General features: G+C 43.3%; 5 protein-coding genes across 8 annotated transcripts in view; 3 read left to right on the top strand and 2 right to left on the bottom strand.

The window, feature by feature from the left end:
• Positions 1-936, top strand: part of LOC124470909 (guanine nucleotide-binding protein G(i) subunit alpha-2) — a 44,983-nt gene extending 44,047 nt beyond the window's left edge. The window contains exon 9 of the mRNA XM_047025113.1: positions 54-936. The gene's annotated coding sequence lies outside the window, so the exon portion shown is untranslated. The remainder of the gene's footprint in view (positions 1-53) is intronic.
• Positions 762-7,906, bottom strand: LOC124470907 (cadherin-related family member 4-like). Of its 2 annotated transcripts, none has more exons than XM_047025111.1 (15): positions 7,725-7,906; positions 7,270-7,406; positions 6,952-7,099; positions 6,476-6,626; positions 6,274-6,376; positions 5,908-6,111; positions 3,321-3,460; positions 2,983-3,124; positions 2,676-2,881; positions 2,231-2,364; positions 2,077-2,124; positions 1,917-1,977; positions 1,696-1,752; positions 1,573-1,600; positions 762-1,485 (listed from the first exon to the last, which is right to left on the bottom strand). In XM_047025111.1, the coding sequence occupies exons 1-15, from the start codon at positions 7,904-7,906 to the stop codon at positions 1,430-1,432; spliced, it is 1,797 nt and encodes a 598-aa protein (XP_046881067.1). In that variant the 3' UTR covers positions 762-1,429. The 2 variants fall into 2 exon arrangements, with proteins under 2 accessions (XP_046881067.1, XP_046881066.1); XM_047025110.1 differs by having other exon boundaries at positions 6,919-7,099.
• On the top strand, positions 3,687-6,474 carry LOC124470908 (E3 ubiquitin-protein ligase TRIM47-like). Its single transcript, XM_047025112.1, has 2 exons — positions 3,687-3,852; positions 4,093-6,474. Exon 2 carries the CDS (start codon positions 4,095-4,097, stop codon positions 5,469-5,471), a length of 1,377 nt encoding a protein of 458 aa, XP_046881068.1. The 5' UTR covers positions 3,687-3,852; positions 4,093-4,094; the 3' UTR covers positions 5,472-6,474.
• Positions 7,907-7,908: 2 nt separating the features above from the next.
• On the bottom strand, positions 7,909-10,176 carry LOC124470912 (protocadherin gamma-A4-like). The gene is made up of 7 exons (XM_047025117.1): positions 9,955-10,176; positions 9,392-9,472; positions 9,157-9,210; positions 8,742-8,932; positions 8,439-8,595; positions 8,253-8,344; positions 7,909-8,100 (listed from the first exon to the last, which is right to left on the bottom strand). The coding sequence occupies exons 1-7, from the start codon at positions 10,022-10,024 to the stop codon at positions 7,909-7,911; spliced, it is 837 nt and encodes a 278-aa protein (XP_046881073.1). The 5' UTR covers positions 10,025-10,176.
• A 1,419-nt stretch (positions 10,177-11,595) lies between these two features.
• Positions 11,596-14,904, top strand: LOC124470910 (PAK4-inhibitor inka1-like). 3 transcript variants are annotated; one of them, XM_047025114.1, is made up of 3 exons: positions 11,596-11,735; positions 11,836-11,871; positions 13,764-14,904. In XM_047025114.1, the coding sequence occupies exons 2-3, from the start codon at positions 11,869-11,871 to the stop codon at positions 14,781-14,783; spliced, it is 1,023 nt and encodes a 340-aa protein (XP_046881070.1). In that variant the 5' UTR covers positions 11,596-11,735; positions 11,836-11,868; the 3' UTR covers positions 14,784-14,904. The 3 variants fall into 3 exon arrangements, with proteins under 3 accessions (XP_046881070.1, XP_046881071.1, XP_046881072.1); XM_047025115.1 differs by having other exon boundaries at positions 11,596-11,871; XM_047025116.1 differs by lacking the exon at positions 11,836-11,871.
• Positions 14,905-18,911: the final 4,007 nt, after the last annotated feature.

Below are 18,911 nucleotides of genomic sequence, written 5' to 3' on the forward strand. Positions count from 1 at the left end.
AGCCATTAAATCTGTTTGTGTGTGCTTGTGTGTTTGTGTGTGTGTCCCTTCAGATGACTTGAACAGTTCTGATGACCAGAAGGACAGGGAATACACACGTCTTGAACGACTGCACTGGCAAACCATGATTTCTGCTTTGATCTGCTTTTGATAAAGACACCTAAGAGACTGAACTCCGCCAAGCAGAATTGTAACGATTGCTGATCCAGTTGCTTGTATTGATAACTCTGGGCTATGACCACAAATCATTTATTGTGTTTTGTTGTTCTACTTTTACTTCATCCATTTCAATTATTAGAGGAAGCAAAGGAAATGTTTTTATATAAATGCATTCATTTTACTTTTAGAAAATCTGATGTGCAGATTCTATTAAACTTTTAATCGCAAAACGCGAGGCACAGGCATGGACATAGAATATGATCTAAAAAGGAAAGTGCTTTTTTATAACGTTTACATGTGTTCTTCATTCATAGCCATACCACATACTGTCCTGCATGGCTCAACATGGCAAATATATTAGCTCAATAATCTGCACAAAAATATCATAACATTCCTTTTAGAAAAATCTTAAAAAAATAAATAAAAATAAATAAAAATAAAAAAAGCTTCACAAGCAGGGGAAAATTTGCAAAACTGATATTTAAAGTATGTATGTATCTAACATTCTGTTTTTTTTATAGTCCCAATTTCCATGTCTTTTGAAATATGTTTGTGCCTTCACTTCAGTTTACAACAAATTCCTAGATATGCTTTCATCAGTACCGTCTGGCCTACCGTACGCCTCCATCTTCCTTCTGTTTTCTTCATACTGTCTAAGAATGCATTGATACATTATGAGAGACAAAAATCTAATTGAGAAAAAAGTTTTTGGTAAATAATAAATGCTTGAAAGTCCTATATGATGATTTAATTTAAATAAAAGTAGAGATCACCTGACCACTGTTTCATGTTGTGTTTATTTTATTGTTTTGCAATTTTTACAAATAGCTTTTTCACGCAACTCTAACCATGTAATACACGTTGTTCACGCTAAACACATAACACGCAAGATAGTATAATGAAAACTTTATAAACCAAACAGTTTCGGAGACGGTTAGTCTTTTAGGAAAATTGCAACTACTCCTGCACATGATTTGCATCTAATCAACTATCTAAAAGTCATGTTATAGAGTTTGATCTGACATATTACTCAAGTTCACCATGGTCTGGCATTATGTAGAAGAACCTTGTGGAAGTTTCAACCACCATCATTTATCAAATCAGACTATTATAGAGTGTCTTGTGATATGACTCATTTACATCATAAAGACATGTTAAGGAAATGATCTATTGCTCCAGGCTGCCAGTGTTGTCATTTTCTAACTCTTTATGAGAGCTACCTGTAACCTGGTATCTGCACATCATTGACAACAAAGAGACAGCATAGAGTCTACAGCCAGCGGCGCTCGCCAGTGGAGGAGTTGAACAGGTAATTTCGTCCAGAAACTGTAGAGAAAGAAAGCTTATAGGTGCTGAGACCAATAACTGGAATCCTGTACATTATTAACCAGGTTACATGAGCACAGTCCTTACCTGGGTCTTGAGCTTTACCATCAAACCTCTAAGACAAGAGAAGTGAATGTTTATTGTAGAGTACATCTCATCACACATGCAGCCCATTCTGAATGCACCTCATCTCTGATGAGGGAGACCTACCATGAGCTCATCCTGCAGACTGACTTTAGACATGCTGTCGGTGCCCTCTAGTGATGACTGGAGGGAAAAACATTACGTTTTAATGTTTAAGATCCTTTGGAGAACCAGTAAACTAAATACTGTAAATATCCTTTCGCAAATTAAAAGGCTCTCAAGGTCAACATAGTTAAGACTGTATAATGTGTTTGAAAAAACATTTTTTTTACATTAAAACATCTTACCTTGTCATTCTCAAAGGCGTCGTTTTGACTGCCATGTGGACTGAGCTTATGGATCTCTTCCCTGCTCAGACCACATAAACGCACACACACAGATTCACATGAACATCAATAGGTCATCTTCACTATGACTTTTCTAAAGTGAGCTCTGATGATCACTCACGTCTCTACTGAATGAGGAGTCAAGGTCTTTGTGCCCCACCCCAGGGTGCTGCAATCAGAGACACACACCACGCAGTCACACAGAAAGCCCCTCCCGCTCTGTATGCATGTGAGCTGGTGTGAATGTGTATGTTTGTGTGGAATCACAACTGTACCGTCTCAGTATAGTCCAGATGAGAAGGCCCAGGACCAGGACAAGCAGACCACCAGTAACAGTAACCACGGCAACAAACCAGGGCTCTGGCTGCCAGAAGTCTGAGATGATAGTCACCACCTGAGGAGCCTGAGTCTGCAGCAGGAACACAGGAACACACAGAAACTGGGCACGGGCATTGTCTTCTGGATCAAATGGATTCAACAGAATAGTTTCAGCAGTGTACTTTACTCTACAGACACACACATTTTACATTTAGTCATTTAGCAGACACTCTTACACACACAATGAAACAAAACAAACACACAACCAAAGTATTTTAAAACCACAAGATACCATATGTATTTGAACAATTAACAGTATGCCTCACATAGTGACTGTCGCATTTCTTTCTCTAATGATTCATGTTGAGGGTTGGACTGGTGCTAACGTGATGCTAAACCTACTGTCGTGGTTGTGGTGGTGGTTGGGGTAGTGGTGGTCCAGGGGACCACGTAGATGTAAGCCACAGCTTCAGTGTTGTGTCTGCCATCCGACACAGAGATGGTCACCTCAAACCTGGTGTGGTCGTAGACTCCGTCCACCACATAAGAGAAGACGTTTTTCGAGAACAGGGTCAAACCAGTGATCTGGAAACGGTCCACAGCAGCGCCTGGGTGAGAAATTGGACACCATTTAACCTTCCCTCTCTCTCCTACTTTGCCCTCCACTCTCTTTTCATGTGTGTCTCTTTCTGACACACACAGTGCATACCGTTAGTGATGGTGGCTGTGAGCACGTCGTTGTCTGCGTCGCTGCAGTGGAGAGATAGGATGGGGAGGGCGGCGGAGCGTGTGGAGAAGATGGTCGACTCGTAGGAGACGGGCATACACACCGGAGCATTGTCATTCACATTCTGGCTCACAGGGAGGTGAGGCATAACGCAGACAGTCAATCATCACAATACAATGCCAGTGTTTGTTAAACAAACCCTTTAGAACAATGTGTGTAAGGGTGCATTCTGTTAGTCGGGTATACTTCACATTCACTGTCTCTTGTGTATGTAGTCTTGCACCCTAACAGCTTCCCCAGCCCCTGAGCCTATCCCTCACCTCCACTCTTATGAAGATGTTCTGGCTTTTCCTCTTACGGTTGGTGCGGTCGACATCCTGGTCATAGTCCTCTGCCTGAACGGTCACAACATGCATCTGCTGAGACTCAAAGTCCAGCTCAGTCCCCAGGTACATCTGCCCTGCAGGTGGAGAGAGAGAGAGAGAAAGAGAGAGAGAAAGAGAGAGAGAGAGAGAGAGAGAGAGAGAGAGAGAGAGAGAGAGAGAGAGAGAGAGAGAGAGAGAGAGAGAGAGAGAGAGAGAGAGAGAGAGAGAGAGAGAGAGAGAGAGAGACGTGAACTTTGTTATATAAGGGTTAATTTTGTTCATGACAGTGGGTGGAGATAAACCATTCACTTTGCTGAAATGAAACTGAAACTTAAGTTAGAATCCTAGCGTCCTGTTTTTCAGAAACTCCTTACTAATGTGTATGTGTTACTTTTCACTTATAGCTCTGGATTATTGTTTACTCTTTTTATACTACAGACAGTTATAGACAGCAACATTCATACAACAACCACTCCAACTCCAACAGGTGAGCAGAATTTCATATTGACGGAATCGTATATCGTGTGTGCATGTGCAATGTTTTTAGATTATTATTTTTTGTGGATTCAATTGTTTTGACATGTAAAATTCATTTATTTTAGTTAAAAAAACAAAGTTTTTTCTTTTAGTTAAAATCATGATCTTAAAGAATACCATGTTGACCACTGACGCTAAAGAGCTGAGCTGATTCTATAGAAAACTTTATGAATCCTTGGTCTTTGTCTAGATATGGCTTCCATCAGCAGTCTCGGGTCTGAGGAGCAGTTCCAGTGTTCTATCTGTCTGGATGTGTTCACTGATCCAGTCACCATTCAGTGTGGACACAACTTCTGCATGGCATGTATCACTACATATTGGGACAGCACTGACCTGCTGTGTCAATGTCCCATGTGTAAAAAGACCTTTGATAAGAGACCAGATCTCTTTGTCAATACTTTCATTTCTGAGATGGCTGCTCCTTTCAGGAAGCCAGTGCCAGAAAAAGCAGCCAGCCAGTCAGACCAGTGCCCAACTCTGCCTGCGGTGTCATGTGACATCTGCACTGGTACAAAGCTCAGGGCCCTGAAGTCCTGCCTTGTGTGTCAGGCCTCCTACTGTGAGACTCATCTGGAGCCTCATCAGAGAGTGACAGGCCTGAAGAAGCACAAGCTGATCAACCCTGTGGAAAACCTGGATGACAGGATGTGTCAGAAGCATGAGCGACCCCTGGAGCTGTTCTGTAGGACTGACCAGACGTGTGTGTGCCATTTCTGCACTGAGGGAGAGCACAAGAACCACGACACAGCCCTTCTAGAGGAAGAGTACGGAGAGAGGAAGGCTAATCTGGGGAAGACAAAAGAAGAAATCCAACAGTTGGTCAAGGAAAGACTGACGAAAGTTCAGGATATTAAACTCTCAATAGATGTCAGCAAGAGAAACACAGAGAGAGAGATATCCAAGAGTGTGGAGGTCTTCACTGCTGTGGTGCACTCCATCGAGAGAAGCATGGCGGAGTTCATTAAGGTTCTTGAGGAGAAGCAGAAAGCAGCTGAGCAAAAGGCTGAAGGGTTCATTAAAAAACTGGAGCAGGAGATCACAGAGCTCCAGAGGAGGAACACAGAGCTGGAGCAGCTCTCACACACTCAAGACCACCTTGTCTTTCTTCAAAGCTCCACATCCATGAGCGCCCTTCCACACACCAAGGACTGGTCTAGGATCAGTATTCACAGAAGTGTAGGGAGGGAAGGCAGAGCTCTGTCTCAGCTGGAGGACACAGTTCTCAGTGAAATCAAGAGGTTGCGTCACGCTGAACTGAAGAGGATTCAGCAATATGCAGTGGATGTGACTCTAGACCCTAATACAGCATTACCTTCGCTCATCCTGTATAAGGATGGAAAACAAGTGAAAGATGGATTATTACATAGCTATGTGCTTTACAGCCCTGGGAGGTTTTCCCTCGCTCCATGTGTCCTGGGGAAACGGGGCTTCTCCTCTGGGAGGTTCTACTATGAGGTGCAGGTTAAGGGGAAGACAGACTGGGATTTAGGAGTGGCAAGACAGAGTTTGTCATCAGAGAAGGGAGGATCACACTGGGTCAGCAAAATGGATTCTAGACTATATGGCTGAGGAATGGAGATCAGTACAAGGCTCTGGCCACCCCAGATGTCCTCCTCTCTCTGAGAGAAAAGCCCCAGAAGGTGGGGGTGTTTGTGGACTATGAGGAGGGTCAAGTCTCCTTTTGTGATGTGGAGGCTAAGTCTCATATCTACTCTTTTACTGGCTGCACCTTCACTGAGAAACTCTACCCATACTTTGGCCTTTTCGGAAACACCAGTGGTCAAAATTCAGCTCCTCTGATCATCACCCCTATCAACCCTGAATAACTGCCTTACTGTAAAGTAGGAACTTCAGAAGGCTGTATAAATGTACCAAATGTTCAATAACACGTCATTCAATTCCCTGTAATACTGTGGGGTGTACTGTAAAGGATAGCACATATTAAGGAAATAGGTTCATATTGACAGTTAGGTTAGGGTTAGAGATACAGGGTTAGCAGCCTGACCTCCTTCTGGGTGGATGGTGAACCTGGCGTTTCCTGAGGTGATGGAGTAGCGTATGTTGTTGAAGGGCCAGTCTGGGTCTCTGGCCAGCACCTCTCCTACAGCGCTGCCCAGCCTGCTGTCCTCACGCACATTCAGCTCCAGGACCGTGAACACAGGCTCAAACTCGTTGACAGGAGTCACTGTCACCAGCACCCGCACCTGGGCTGCACACAGGGGCCATGAACTGGGTTAATTACATCACTGCAGTGCTTCTGCACACAGACACACTCACATCTTCACACTCATGCCCACACACACAAAAGGTAGTGTTCACACCTACGCACAACAGACACACACAAACATACACACACACACAGCAAACTGACTTGTGAGAGGAGGTTTGCCTGTGTCTGTTGCCAAGATGGTAGCCTCATACCGGAAGTTATTGGAGGCTATTTCAGCTGTGTCATAGTCCAGAGTGTTGTTAACCTGTCAGAGAGTCAACTGAATCATTATAATGGCAAACTTAATTGTTGTACTTTAAAATAATAAAAATTATAAGTTATAAATAAATCCTTATTTCATTACCTGGAGTTGGCCATCTTTGATTCTAAATTTGAAGCGTGACGCACTGCTGTCAAGGAGTGTTAGCGCCACACTGTGGTTGGTGACGTCGATGTCCACACAGGACAGAGAACCCAGGTTCCTGCCCACCTCAGTGGTCTCTGACACCTCCAGCCTATCACAGAGAAGAACATGGTGCATAGACTAATCCAGCAAGCCTGAAAGACTCTGGTTCACCAACCACCACCCATCCTGAGTCTGGGACCCTCCAGTTTTTAGGAGTTTGTGATGTGATGAAGAACAATACTGTATGTACAAGATGGTTCTGGAATACCATACTGTCAGGGTGTAGTTTGCAGTGTTCAAGACATGTGTACAACACAAAAAGTATAGTAAGAGTGTTGTTCATTGAGTTCAGAAAGTGTTGTATTGTTTTAGACAGGTATAACAGTCATTCTTCTTCGTACACAAACACGGAGGGAGAGCAGAACGGCGGGTACTCATTGACGTCGAGGACATTGACGGTGATAGTGGCTGTGCCACTGCGTTCCTCTGCCAAGCTGTAGGCCTCCACCAGCAGAACACTGTGGGCCAGGGCCTGCTCCGCCTCCAAGTCCAGGTTATAAGCTGTTCTGATGATACCGTCCTCTAGGAAGGAGGAGAATTTCAGAAAAGACGTGTGTGTGTAAAAACACATACATACATATGGACTATTACACTACTGTACATTGCCTCCGTCCAGTGAGAATAACATGTTAGCATTGAGATGTTTATATGAATTTTATAATAATACAGTTTAACTGGTAATCCAGTCCCACCTCTCCCGATCTTGAATGGGCGATAGTCCTTCAAGAAGGTGTAGCATAGGTCAGGGGCGGAGAAGTTGGCCCTGACAGAGGCTACCACACCTCCAGGACCCTGGTTCTCATTGATGGTCACATTCTGGGAAGGGAGACTGAGAACAGATCATCAATAGCCTTATTCTGACTTCCTTCTAACCCTACATCTGACCAGAGAATATATTTCAACACATTGCCCTGTAAATGCAACAAACAGACGGTTATAATAACTGTTACAAGTGCAGAGATTGAGATTACCAGTAGAGATGTGCCACTTATTTTAGTCTGTTTCCAAAATACTGTAAATTGTGAATTTGGGAGAAATAATATAAGGTTCGGTATCTAAAATAGTCTTGAGACAAAAAAAAAATGTTCTCCAGGTTCCAGGTTTGTCTAGCAAGTGCAACTGGTTACTGAAAAGTGGAGCTACTTACAGAAAGTCCAGGGGAGGGTTGTAAACTCTCAGAACCTTGATCCTGATGGTCCCAGAACAGTTATGCCCCTGTCTGTCTCTCACTGCCACAAACACCACAAACTCCTGCACAGCAGTGACACCATGAGGACACCGCTGGACATTGACAACACTGATATCAACCCTGACACTTTCTATGTGCATAATTATAGAGGATTATGGAGGATTAAAGAGGATACAGCTGTTTCCCTTGAAAACATATTCAAGTGATGAGTCATGGAGCCACTTGCTTTTGGTCCCCTGTGGTAGTCAAACAGCTGGCTGGATAGGAGACTGCCAGAGGAACCAATATGAAACTGACCTCTAGAAGTGTCAGGTAACACCTGGGTGATAGAGAACTGTAACACACACAGCACAACTACCGTCAAAAACAGATTGAAGGTATAAACATTCATTAAAAAACACATGGACAATCACCATATGTTAGATAGGCAATAAAGCCTGGTGTTATCACAGTCATTGCGAGTTGATAAGGCAACATAGAGGTTACCGTGAGAGTGTCATTAACGTCTGGGTCTGAAGCCAGGACAGTGTAGACTGTCACAGGGGCAGGCAGATTCTCCGGGACATGGACCTCAGCTCCTGCACAGACACAAGCCTCATTATAAACCATGCATTGATCTACATGACATCTTAACAGTAATGAGGTCTCTGTGGTGCTTGTGATGTATCGTACCTGCCAGCTGAAACAGGGGCTCACACTGAGGAGGCTCATTGATGTCCACTACTTTCAAATGGAGAGTCTGTTCTACATAGCCAGATGCTGTGGCCAGTCCCAGACGAACACTAACCAAGCTGGCCCTCTCAAAGTCCAGGGAGCCATTAAGAACAATCTAAACACACACACACACACACATCTACATGCTGTAATTAAATCAACCAATCAAAATATATACACACACACACACATTTACATTTAAGCAACAACAACAAAAACATTGCTTAAAGAGGGTTGTGGTCTTGGTTTTGCCAAACCAACCTGGACATTGAAGATGCCGGAGATGTTAGTGGGGCTGACAATGGGCATCTCAAACAGGTTAGAGTTTGGTGTGACAGAAAGGATGAGGACAGAGGGCAGCAGGCTGGAGCTCTGCACCTGGAACTCTGCCACCACAGCCCTGGGACGTCTGCTCTCCAGCACTGACACAGAGGAGGGCAAGCCAATGAACTCTGGTGGAGGACAAACACACATACCAACACACACTTAAACGGTGTTATGTTTACACTGTCATGAAACTCCTGTAACTACAACACTCTGAAGGCACTACCATGGACACAGTTCATTATTTAAACCTATTTTATTTAAAGTTACAAAAAAACAGATAGTAAATAAGGATCTGTTGTAACTTTATGTAATATCACAGAATTGGAGAGATTGGTGCCATCAACAGTACCTGGGCTAAGAGTTGGGGCAACAGTAGTAGTGGTGGAGGTGGTTGGTATGGTTGCTGTAAATAGGCAGTAACAACATGCCAGTAATTCACTAATTCACAATGACACTGTTTGTATGACTAATATAAATATTTGAATTCATTTCTCAGCAATATTAATGCTGTGATAGGAAACAATTCACATAGTTGAATCCATCCATTTTCAGTTAATGTAGAATTGAACAAAGGTTTCCCTTACTTGTGGCAGCTGTAGTGGAAGTAAGTGAAGGTGTGATGATTGTGGTAGAATCAGGTGTGGGGACTGTTGTCAGCTGGCCTGCTGTAGAGGGAGAAAGGGGAAAGTGAATAAGATTAATGTATTGTTTTCAGTAGCCCCCAGGTGGCGCAATAAACACAAACTTGTACATTTCCTTAAGTTAAATGAACAGCTTTCATTTTTGAGTGTATCAACATCAGAGCCTAATTACTGGGACTGACATAGATTCTGGTACAAACCAACCATATAAGTTTGTTACATAAAAGTGTTCACATATCTACACAAATGAATAAGCCGACAATTAATTCAGCTCATAAGGAAATATCATTTTGAACTGAAAGACCTTGCACTTTTTGTGAACCCTGAGAATACTGACCAACTCAACAATACATTTTGAAAAAATGGCAAAGTTTATGATCAAAGTTACACTCACTATAAGAAAGAAAGAAAAAAAGATTCACTCATAACAGTATGTTTAACACATACATACACACAAAATATACTGATATTTTCAACTGGTCATACAAAGTTCACTAAAGGCTCACCTGTGAAAATCCTGAGCTTTAAAAATACAGGTAGGAGCAGCAGACTGACAAGAGCTCTGAAGACCCCCATAGTCAGAGTTCTGTCCAGTCAGCCAAGGTCCTATATCAGACTGGTACAGGTTGATTGTGTGTGCGTCTGTTTCCCAGCCCTCGTTACTTTAACATCCAGACTGCAAAAACGTCAACAAACACATGTCTCCATAGTTTCACCATCTCTGCCTGCTCTTGTCATATTAATGGTTCTTATGTCAAGACTAGCTGATAAGACTGTATTATTATATAAATGTACAATTGCAAAACCAGGAAGGAAACTGGACAAACACAAACATAAAAGCTCCATGGTGATACAGAGTATAGAAGAGCTGTCAGTCAAATGTCAAATATCAAACCAAGCATGGCAGTATAGTGGCAGGTGTTTCAATACAGGAATCAGCCTGTAGAATTGTTACTAACCATTAGGGCCTCTGTGTAATTACTTAATGCATCAAGCCACACTGATGGCTATAATTGTCCAAAAGTGTATGAGGAGAGGGTGTTGAAGCAACACAAATATTCTCTTAATGGACCATTTTGTTCAGGTACATTATGTCATTAAATCAGAAGCCTTTTATGAATTCTCGCTGCGGCAATTTCAGCATTAGCTGGGAGTAAAGATAGAATCCTTAAAAGCAAAGATGGAAAAGTTAATTTATTCACATGAAGAAGACTACTGTGTGCCTACACTTGAGAATGGCTTAAGGGATGAAATCTACAACACATAGTCAAATTTTTTTTTTTGTCTATCAGCATCCAATAATTTCTCTTTAAAAAAAAAAAAGATTCTCTATCAATGAAGAACTCATTAGCCAAGACATCTTTACACCATGCATATTTAACACAGTGTCTCAATGGATGGTCCAGTTGATGCAGATCTGAGCATGTTACAAGGACATGTCCAGATAGCATGCCTGACTGAATGATTTGATCTGCACATGAATAGAAGTCCATCAAATCTGGACAGTTGAACAATCTTTAAAATGATTTACAATTCATTGCTGAAGGCGTGTAAATGTGTCGAATTTGGTCCTGTAAAGAGAACGATAATGACTCAGTATTTGTCCACACTGCTGTACAGTGGATCTAATTTCCATGTTGACAGATTCTGATCTAATCTAGCTGCTGATGGCTCATTAGGGCCCTCGGAGTTTAATTGTTTCGCATTCAGGGGATGGATTCCGCCGTGTTCGAGAATGTTCCTCGTGATGCAATGGAATTCACGTGATATTTAAACAGAATTTTTACAATGCATTGGCCTTAAAATGACATATTTTAAAATCGGAATGTTCTTATATCTAAAGTGAGCTTAGATTTCATTGTTATAAGCCTAAATGAACATAAAGTAGACACATTACAAAGGGATTTCCTTTCAAGAACGTTTCTGTTAGACCACTGTCACATTGTTTAATTGTCGGTAGTGTCAAAAAAACAACTGTCATCTGTATCAGGTCTATGCATATGAGCTATCCAGATGTGTGAGTGAAAAGGGAGGAGTCTTGTAAAGTAGCCTACCTTTCTCTAGCCCTGAGCTTCGATTGGTTGGCTTATGCATGCTGAATACCAATTGGCTACATGTGCACGCTGGTAAAGAAGCAAATCGGACAAAATCATGAAGTATCACATCACTGCTTCAATAGTCGAAGACATTCATATTACGGTACGGGAGGCGACATCGTATTGACTGATGCCAGAATAGTCTGTTTTGTTGGACAAACACCTCACGTGGGATATTAACGTGTATAAATGTAAGTGTTAATAGTACATTATTTAGTACCGGAGCCCACGGCAATAGTTTTAGTAAAGGAGTTGCAGGAATTTATCTCGTATTTTTTCTATTTCTTTTAGGAGTTAGTTGCTGTCATTTAAAGAAAAAAAAATATGGTAAGGATCATTTCTACTATAATTGCGTTTTGTGAATATATTGGACATGTGTTACTAAAACTTTACGTAAGTGTCAGTGCTTTACAAATGCATTTTTTTTATCTTCTAATAAAGATAGATAGAACGTTGCTGTGTTTAATTCAAATCCTGTTTGCGAGCAGCCTACAACTCAAACTTTGTACACATTTACTCAGTTGAATAAAGCGCTGTGGCACGCGGCATATGGGCACAACATCTGCAGGGCAACCCTCTGTGCGCAGACGGAGACTGTCCCCTCTTGTGCCCAAATGCCTTTGCTGAGTGATGCCATAAGCTGAAGGATTTACCATGTGTCGAGTACACACAGCAAGACGACAGTTTACTAATTAGAGTAGAGATATACACAGCATATGGTGGTGCCTTTTATTGTTGAAAAATACAAATTGAATCGTGTATACATGCTTTGACATTGTTTGTGTGGTTAACAGCATTTAATTTAGTTTTTTTGTAATTTGTTCTCCTAATTCTATTGGTTTATAATGGTCAGACCACTTCATGGTTAGTTAGGCTTCAAACTGTTTATCTTTTAATTATAAGTTCCACTTGTGTCTTCCTGTGAACAGTGTAGTGGTGCATTCTCAAGTTCCTGCAGCATTTAACAATGTTTTGCTAAAGACAAACAGTGGTAGAAGGTCTAGGGACAGGGTCAAATACTTCTATGGTTTGTGGTGAAACTCAGCCATGGTGTTGTAAGGGACAGGTCACAGAGGTCTGGGAGACACTGTAGTGGATAGAGCTGTCCATTCATCTGCCGGGGCTCTGAATGTGACCTCTATGATGAGGTCAGACATGAACATGTCTGGAGCTCCCTGTCCACTGCTCCTTCGCGCATCTCTCAGCTTTCTGCCAGGTCACCCTACCCCCATCATGGCCGGCTGGGAGGTGAAGTTCCCCTGGTTATTCATTGTGCCACATATCCCTGCATGTCAATGATGGCAGGAACCTATGACCAAATTTCTAACCCCATTCAAAAAGACTAGAGGACTAACTTCTCCAGCTGAGGAATTCTGGTCTTAAATCTTAAAACGGAGGAATTCCCCTTTCTCTTGTTACACCACATATTTCCTTATGTTTTATGTGTTTATAGAATCTTCAGGTTTGAGATAAGAATGTGTTAGATAGCCCGCCCTCCTGATACTAAAAATATACTCAACATTCTCTGTTATATGATATTTTAACCCTTGTTTGATTTTGAGTGTGAACCGGCACTGCTCACTGGTCAGGTTTGGACCAATCAGAGTTGAATCATGTGATTCAAAGAGAGAGAGAGAGGGATAAGGTAGAGAGACACAAAGAGAGAGAGAGAGAAATTAGAGCATTATGCTCTGTTATGGTACGAGCTGACTTTCCTGGCCATGCATACCTCACTGACACTCCCCTTAAAGCAAAAGGCACCTCCTAGCTGCCTATTACTGTATGCCTTCAGAGACACCAGAGAGACTGTCGCCCGTCCTAACCACAGTAACAAACTATTCCCTCACAGTATTCTCAGTCCCTAGCTATGATATGACAGTGATTGGAAGAATGGATAGTCAGTGTTGTGTAGCACATCAGTGACCGCTGCACATCTGACAGCACTGAACTAAGTTGGCAAGTAGAGACAATCGAAACTGAGCAGCCTTCTACGTTAGTCAGGTCTGAGCCTGCCCTATACGTAAGAGCTGGCCCCATTAAACCCACCAGCTTTTAGACCAAGTCATATGCAGTATCCAATGAAGCATACATCAAAGGTTAAGAAATTATAAAACAAAAGACTAACTTTCTCATTGACTACATTTTCGTGGAGTAGGATTTAGTGTCTTTTGAGTACCATAGGACACTGTTCTGACCCTGTTCCTCTCTGTCCCTCGCAGCTGTGTCTCCGTGACTCTGGAGATTGCCTCCGGGAGCACATGACCTACATGATGAGGTCCCTCCAGGACCTGAAGCACCTGAGGAGGAGCTGCCCTGCCCCTGCCACCACCCCTGCCCCTGCCACCACCCCTGCCCCTGCCACCACCCCTGCCCCTGCCACCGCCCCTGTCACAGCTCCCCGCTCTGCTGTGGCTCGCCTCAGGTATCAGAGAGCACTGCGAGAGAGCCGCACTCGCCTACGCATATCTGACGCCAGCACGGCCAGCACGTACGACTCAGCCTGCTGCTTGGCCAGCCCTCTGGAGGAGGAGGAAGAGGAGGACAGCGAGGCAGGCAGCAGGCTACGTCTCAGTCTGGTCCTGCCGTCACCCAGCAGTGAGAAGAGTCTGGAGTTTGACTCGGGCTACTCCGAGGCATCCTGGCAGGACGAGGGGGTGGTGCTGAGGAGAACCAGGAACGTTCGAGTCTCCTCCTCTGCCTGTCTCCGCACCAACAGGTCTTCGAACGGCAGGGTCCGGCCCAAGTCCACCTCAGATGCCTGTCTGGAGACGTGGACCTCATTTGAGGCCAGCGACCCTGAGGACTGGACCACATCCCTCCTGACTCGAGGACGCAACCGCCAACCCCTAGTTCTGGGAGACAACAGCTTTGCTGACCTTATAGAGAACTGGATGGACCTGCCTGAATGTCCTGAGCCCACTGAGCTAAAGCCTAGCTCTGGGCAGAAGCTGGCTAAAGGCTTCCTGGTTAACATGCGGAAGAAAATAGCAGACATGTCTAAGAGCGTGGAGGGCCGGGTGAGGATGAGGCCCTCAGACTCTTCCTCTCGAGTGAACAGAACTGCGATGGCTCCCAAACGCCTGTCCTGTCCCGTAGGGGTGCAGCCCCGCGCCCCTTTCTTCCACCAGTCCCACTCAGGCCTGCATGAGCTGGACACAGACTTTTACCACTTCACAGCCCTCATGAAGTCTGGCAGCCGTCAGCCTATTATCTGTAATGACATCATTGGTTACATTTGAGCTGGCTGGGTTCAGATGGACAGATTCCTGTTATTTTGAATAAATGGACAATCCTCAATTTCCTCAAGATCCTCAATTTTTATGTTCTTACAATTATGCTATGACAATTGTTTCTGCCAAAAATAAAAAATAAATTGAAAATAATAGTATTATTTTTTGTCATTTACAGAACACTACTCTACCTGCTCTGGGGTGAGCTAGTAACAAGAGTAGAAGAGTAGTAAACATCTTACGAATATTTTCCCATCTATTCCAGTCTAAACATGGATCAGTGAAAACGGGGTCTACAACAAGACATCTGTTCATATGAGGTCTCAGGGCAAAGGCAGTTATATTCCATACTTGTACAGGTGGAGCAGAGATACATGCACTGGTTGAGAAGGACAATTTTGAGTGAGGAACAGAAGGTTTCAACTTAAGAGGCAAGTGCAAATTCTACCTTTCTGATCCTCACTCAAAATTGTTCTTCTCAACTTAAAAAGAAAAAGGAAAGAAAAAGGTGCAGTGGTCTTTTAAATGTTTCCAGAGCTGTATAGTTCCACCAGCACAATAGTCTACTTAACAGGGTCAACTGTGCTGTCAACTCATCTACATACATGACCTAATTGAGGGAACCATTTATTTGTGCTGGTTCAGTAAAAAATGTACCACAGACTAAACTGGGGGTGGGGAGGGTTGCAACAAAAACATGTAGATGCTGAAGACATACTACATCATGATTGTGAGGTCTGAAATGATCAGTTCCTGTTAGTTAATGGTATAAGATAAATTGTGGTGTGATAGCATTGGGAAGTGATCAAGAAAGAGTCTTAGCTATCCCATGCTCCGAGTTCCAGTGGTGCCCTCGGCAACCACCAATCATGTGTGATACGAAGGACACAGGGGATTAGAGAAGAGAGATGGTCCTCTCAAGGTATCACTTATCTCAGCCTGTTTATCTAGGTCTGCTAGCCAGCTAGCTGAACTTCAGCCAGGCCCAGTAGAGGGAAGTTGTGACAAAGTGAAGTCTTATCCTGGGATGTCTTAAGTTTCCATACTGTGAAAAAAGAAAAACCCTCTCCCAGGTTACACAAGAGAATGGAACTCTAATAATAGAATCGCTATATAAAGAACAAGTTGGATGAAATAGGTTGATCTTTTTTTCAAAAGAAGTCATTAGTTTGCTTTCTGAAGTTTAAGTTTTAAGACAAGTACAACTGTAGACAGTGTACAACTGTGGCAGATATTGTTTACTGTAATCACTTGAGGGGGCTGCATTTTTGTCAGTTTGTGAGGAGTGTGAGGTTGGTCTGCAGTTGCATGTGAGTCGTGCGTTTGTGAATCCTCAATGTGGTCTGTACAAGTCATTTTGGCAGTACCTCTGACGCTCTGGTTCCCCTCATTCCAGACCAACGGTCCTCTGGTGCAGGGGCCCTCACAGCAGTGGATGCTAATAACTTACCCAATGCTGGGACTGTGTCTCAGTCTAGTCTTAGACTCAGTCTAGCCATGGCCCCCTCATACTGGGGACCATAGATAACAAGATGCAGCCAGCCTCAAACACCAGCCTGTTATGTTGCAGATGGAGCCATCCAAAGCAATCAACACCACAATACAAATGTCCACCTATTTGGTAACTCAGTCTTCAAGTACCTTGAATATTCATTCTGATTCTCTTGCAGGATGACAGCGGTGAACAGTAGGCCTCGTTAGACTGTTGACCTTGGTCTTTTTACAGGACATACTTTCTGGGAACACATGGAGACTCAGCGATCCACCTTGGTCAGATGGAGACCAATGATGAAAATGTTTTTAAAAATATGACTTCTTTTCATTACTCAGTAGGCCATGACTGTCTGGCAATTTTACCTGCTTAAGAGGAGACTGAAGGGAGGAACCCCACAAAACAAACAACAACTGAAAGAGGCAAAAGCCTGGGAAAGCATCAAAAAGGAAGAATGCAAAAGTTTGGTGACGTCAATGGGTCACAGACTTGCTGCAGTTATTGAAAGCAAAGGATTTGCAACTAAATATTAAGTGTACCACTGGTTAAGAGATCATGCGAAGGATGCTGGTTTGGAATCAAAGCAGAGAGGCGATCAGCAGGACCAGATGAACAGGATCACCCAGTGTCTGTTGGTAAACACTAGAAGTCTGTGGACAGTCTCCTCTTTGCTCAATCTCTTTTTAATTACTTTAACAGTGCTGGAGAGATACTCCAGGATTTAAACTGCTCTTAATGTCCTGGGGTCCTGGTGACTTGCTCGCCACATTATGCATGCTGACTAATCCCTTATTTCAGTCACCCAATCTGTAATCATCCCCAGCAGGGTACTTGAAAGGGGGATTGACCATGGTTTGGTCCTCGTCATCATGGAGCTTCAATGGGCCCCCATGTTATGACATGCTCCAGAGAAAGGGACAAACAGACATAAATACATCAGAGTCATTGTGCCCAAAAGAATGAAAGATGTGGAATAGAATGAAAGTTTGATCAAACCGACTCATTCATTAAAAAGTTTTGTCGTTAAAATAGCTCATATACCTGCGTTGAAAATATGATCTTGTGGATTGCACCACTGGATATTGGATCCTGATGTTGAATAAACTGACTGTTAAATTGTGTTTCACACTGCAGGTTTGTCAGTGCAGGGTTGGAACATGTTCACACCGTCACATAGTGGACACATGTGACAAGGGAATGATGGCTCACATGGCGGGGGAGGGCAGCCTGGAGGTTGAACTACTGGTAAAAGGTGTGTTAACAGACACAGACAGGGTTAACGGTCTCTGGTCATGCTCCTCTCTGCATGGTGTCCAGGAGCGGATAGGTCACAAAAAAACCTAAATAGCCCACATGTCAAGTACCTGCAAGTCAAGCAGAAAGCCACTCAGCCCTGGTCATGTCCCTGAGAACAATACAGTGCTACTTCTGGACTGGACTGACTAGGGTGTAAAGAAGGCAATATGGTGTCAAGTTTAGCATAGAGGCCTCAGGGTAATGTTAACAATACAATAGCACTGGACGGTTTACCAGTCTTTGTTCAGCCTGTCTCCAGCACACTAACTAGCATGGCTCCACATTCTAAGAGAATTTGCTCATAATCATTTATTCAACACAAGATACAACTAATGGCACATCCTAAGTTCCCAATGAAGTGTGTCAAGACATGATCTTGTGAGTCTCATTTGCCATCTGATAAAGAGCGGAAACTTCAGTTTCAGAACAACTCTTCCTTTGTGTTTCGGACATTTCCACGTACATTGGAAGCTGCTGATGTTGATCATGCAGAAGTAGTGGGATTTCACGCATAGCATTAAAAGCTGTTACCTGGAAGTCAAGTCTTAGCAACACTGTGTGGGTAATTTCCAGAGAAAAAAGAAATACTGTGTGACATTAACAGGGAATGTGGTTTAGCATGTAGGATCACAAGGAAGTAGAGAGAATGTAGGGGGACAAGTGGAACATGCTGAAACCCATCCCTGAGTCTACCATCAAACTAAAGCTGTAGTAGGCCAGTCCTCTGTGTGTGTACAGCTCCTTATTCAGAACACTTCTAATTAGACTAAAGCTACAGCAGGCCAGTCCTCTGTGTGTGTACAGCTCCTTATTCAGAACACTTCTAATTAGACCTCCTGACCAGTTGTTATTGTGCATACAGCTAATGAACTCAATGTGTGTGTTCTAGGTCAAAATGACTGTGAACATGGGGAGCAGGTGAACACTATCATACTGGCTGCGGGCTTACAGAGGGGTTGGTTAGCAAAGAGCCACCATCTCTGATTGGTGAACTCACGCCAAACATACAGAATGGACATGCAGTATAAACAAAAACTAACCAGGCAAAAATCGTCCAATTCATTAAACTTGAAATTGATTTGAGGACAGGCTAATCACGACGAGGTAACTGGATGGTATTATACAGGCCCATTATGACAGGTTCACTCTGAGTCTATGGAGACAGAGAGAATATGGGAGATTTATGTGTTGGACCAATGCCAGTCTACCCTGGCCTCCACTTATCAGTCTCAGACCCAGACAGACTGAGCAGATTACAGACTGGCCATTGGCCATATCTGCCATTGGGCCTGAGTCAGGTTCTGTCTATGATATGGGCTCAATCCACCTCTGTCTCACTCCCTTCTTTT

This window comes from Hypomesus transpacificus, chromosome 9, assembly GCF_021917145.1.
Source record: "Hypomesus transpacificus isolate Combined female chromosome 9, fHypTra1, whole genome shotgun sequence".
Classification (NCBI taxonomy): domain Eukaryota; kingdom Metazoa; phylum Chordata; class Actinopteri; order Osmeriformes; family Osmeridae; genus Hypomesus; species Hypomesus transpacificus.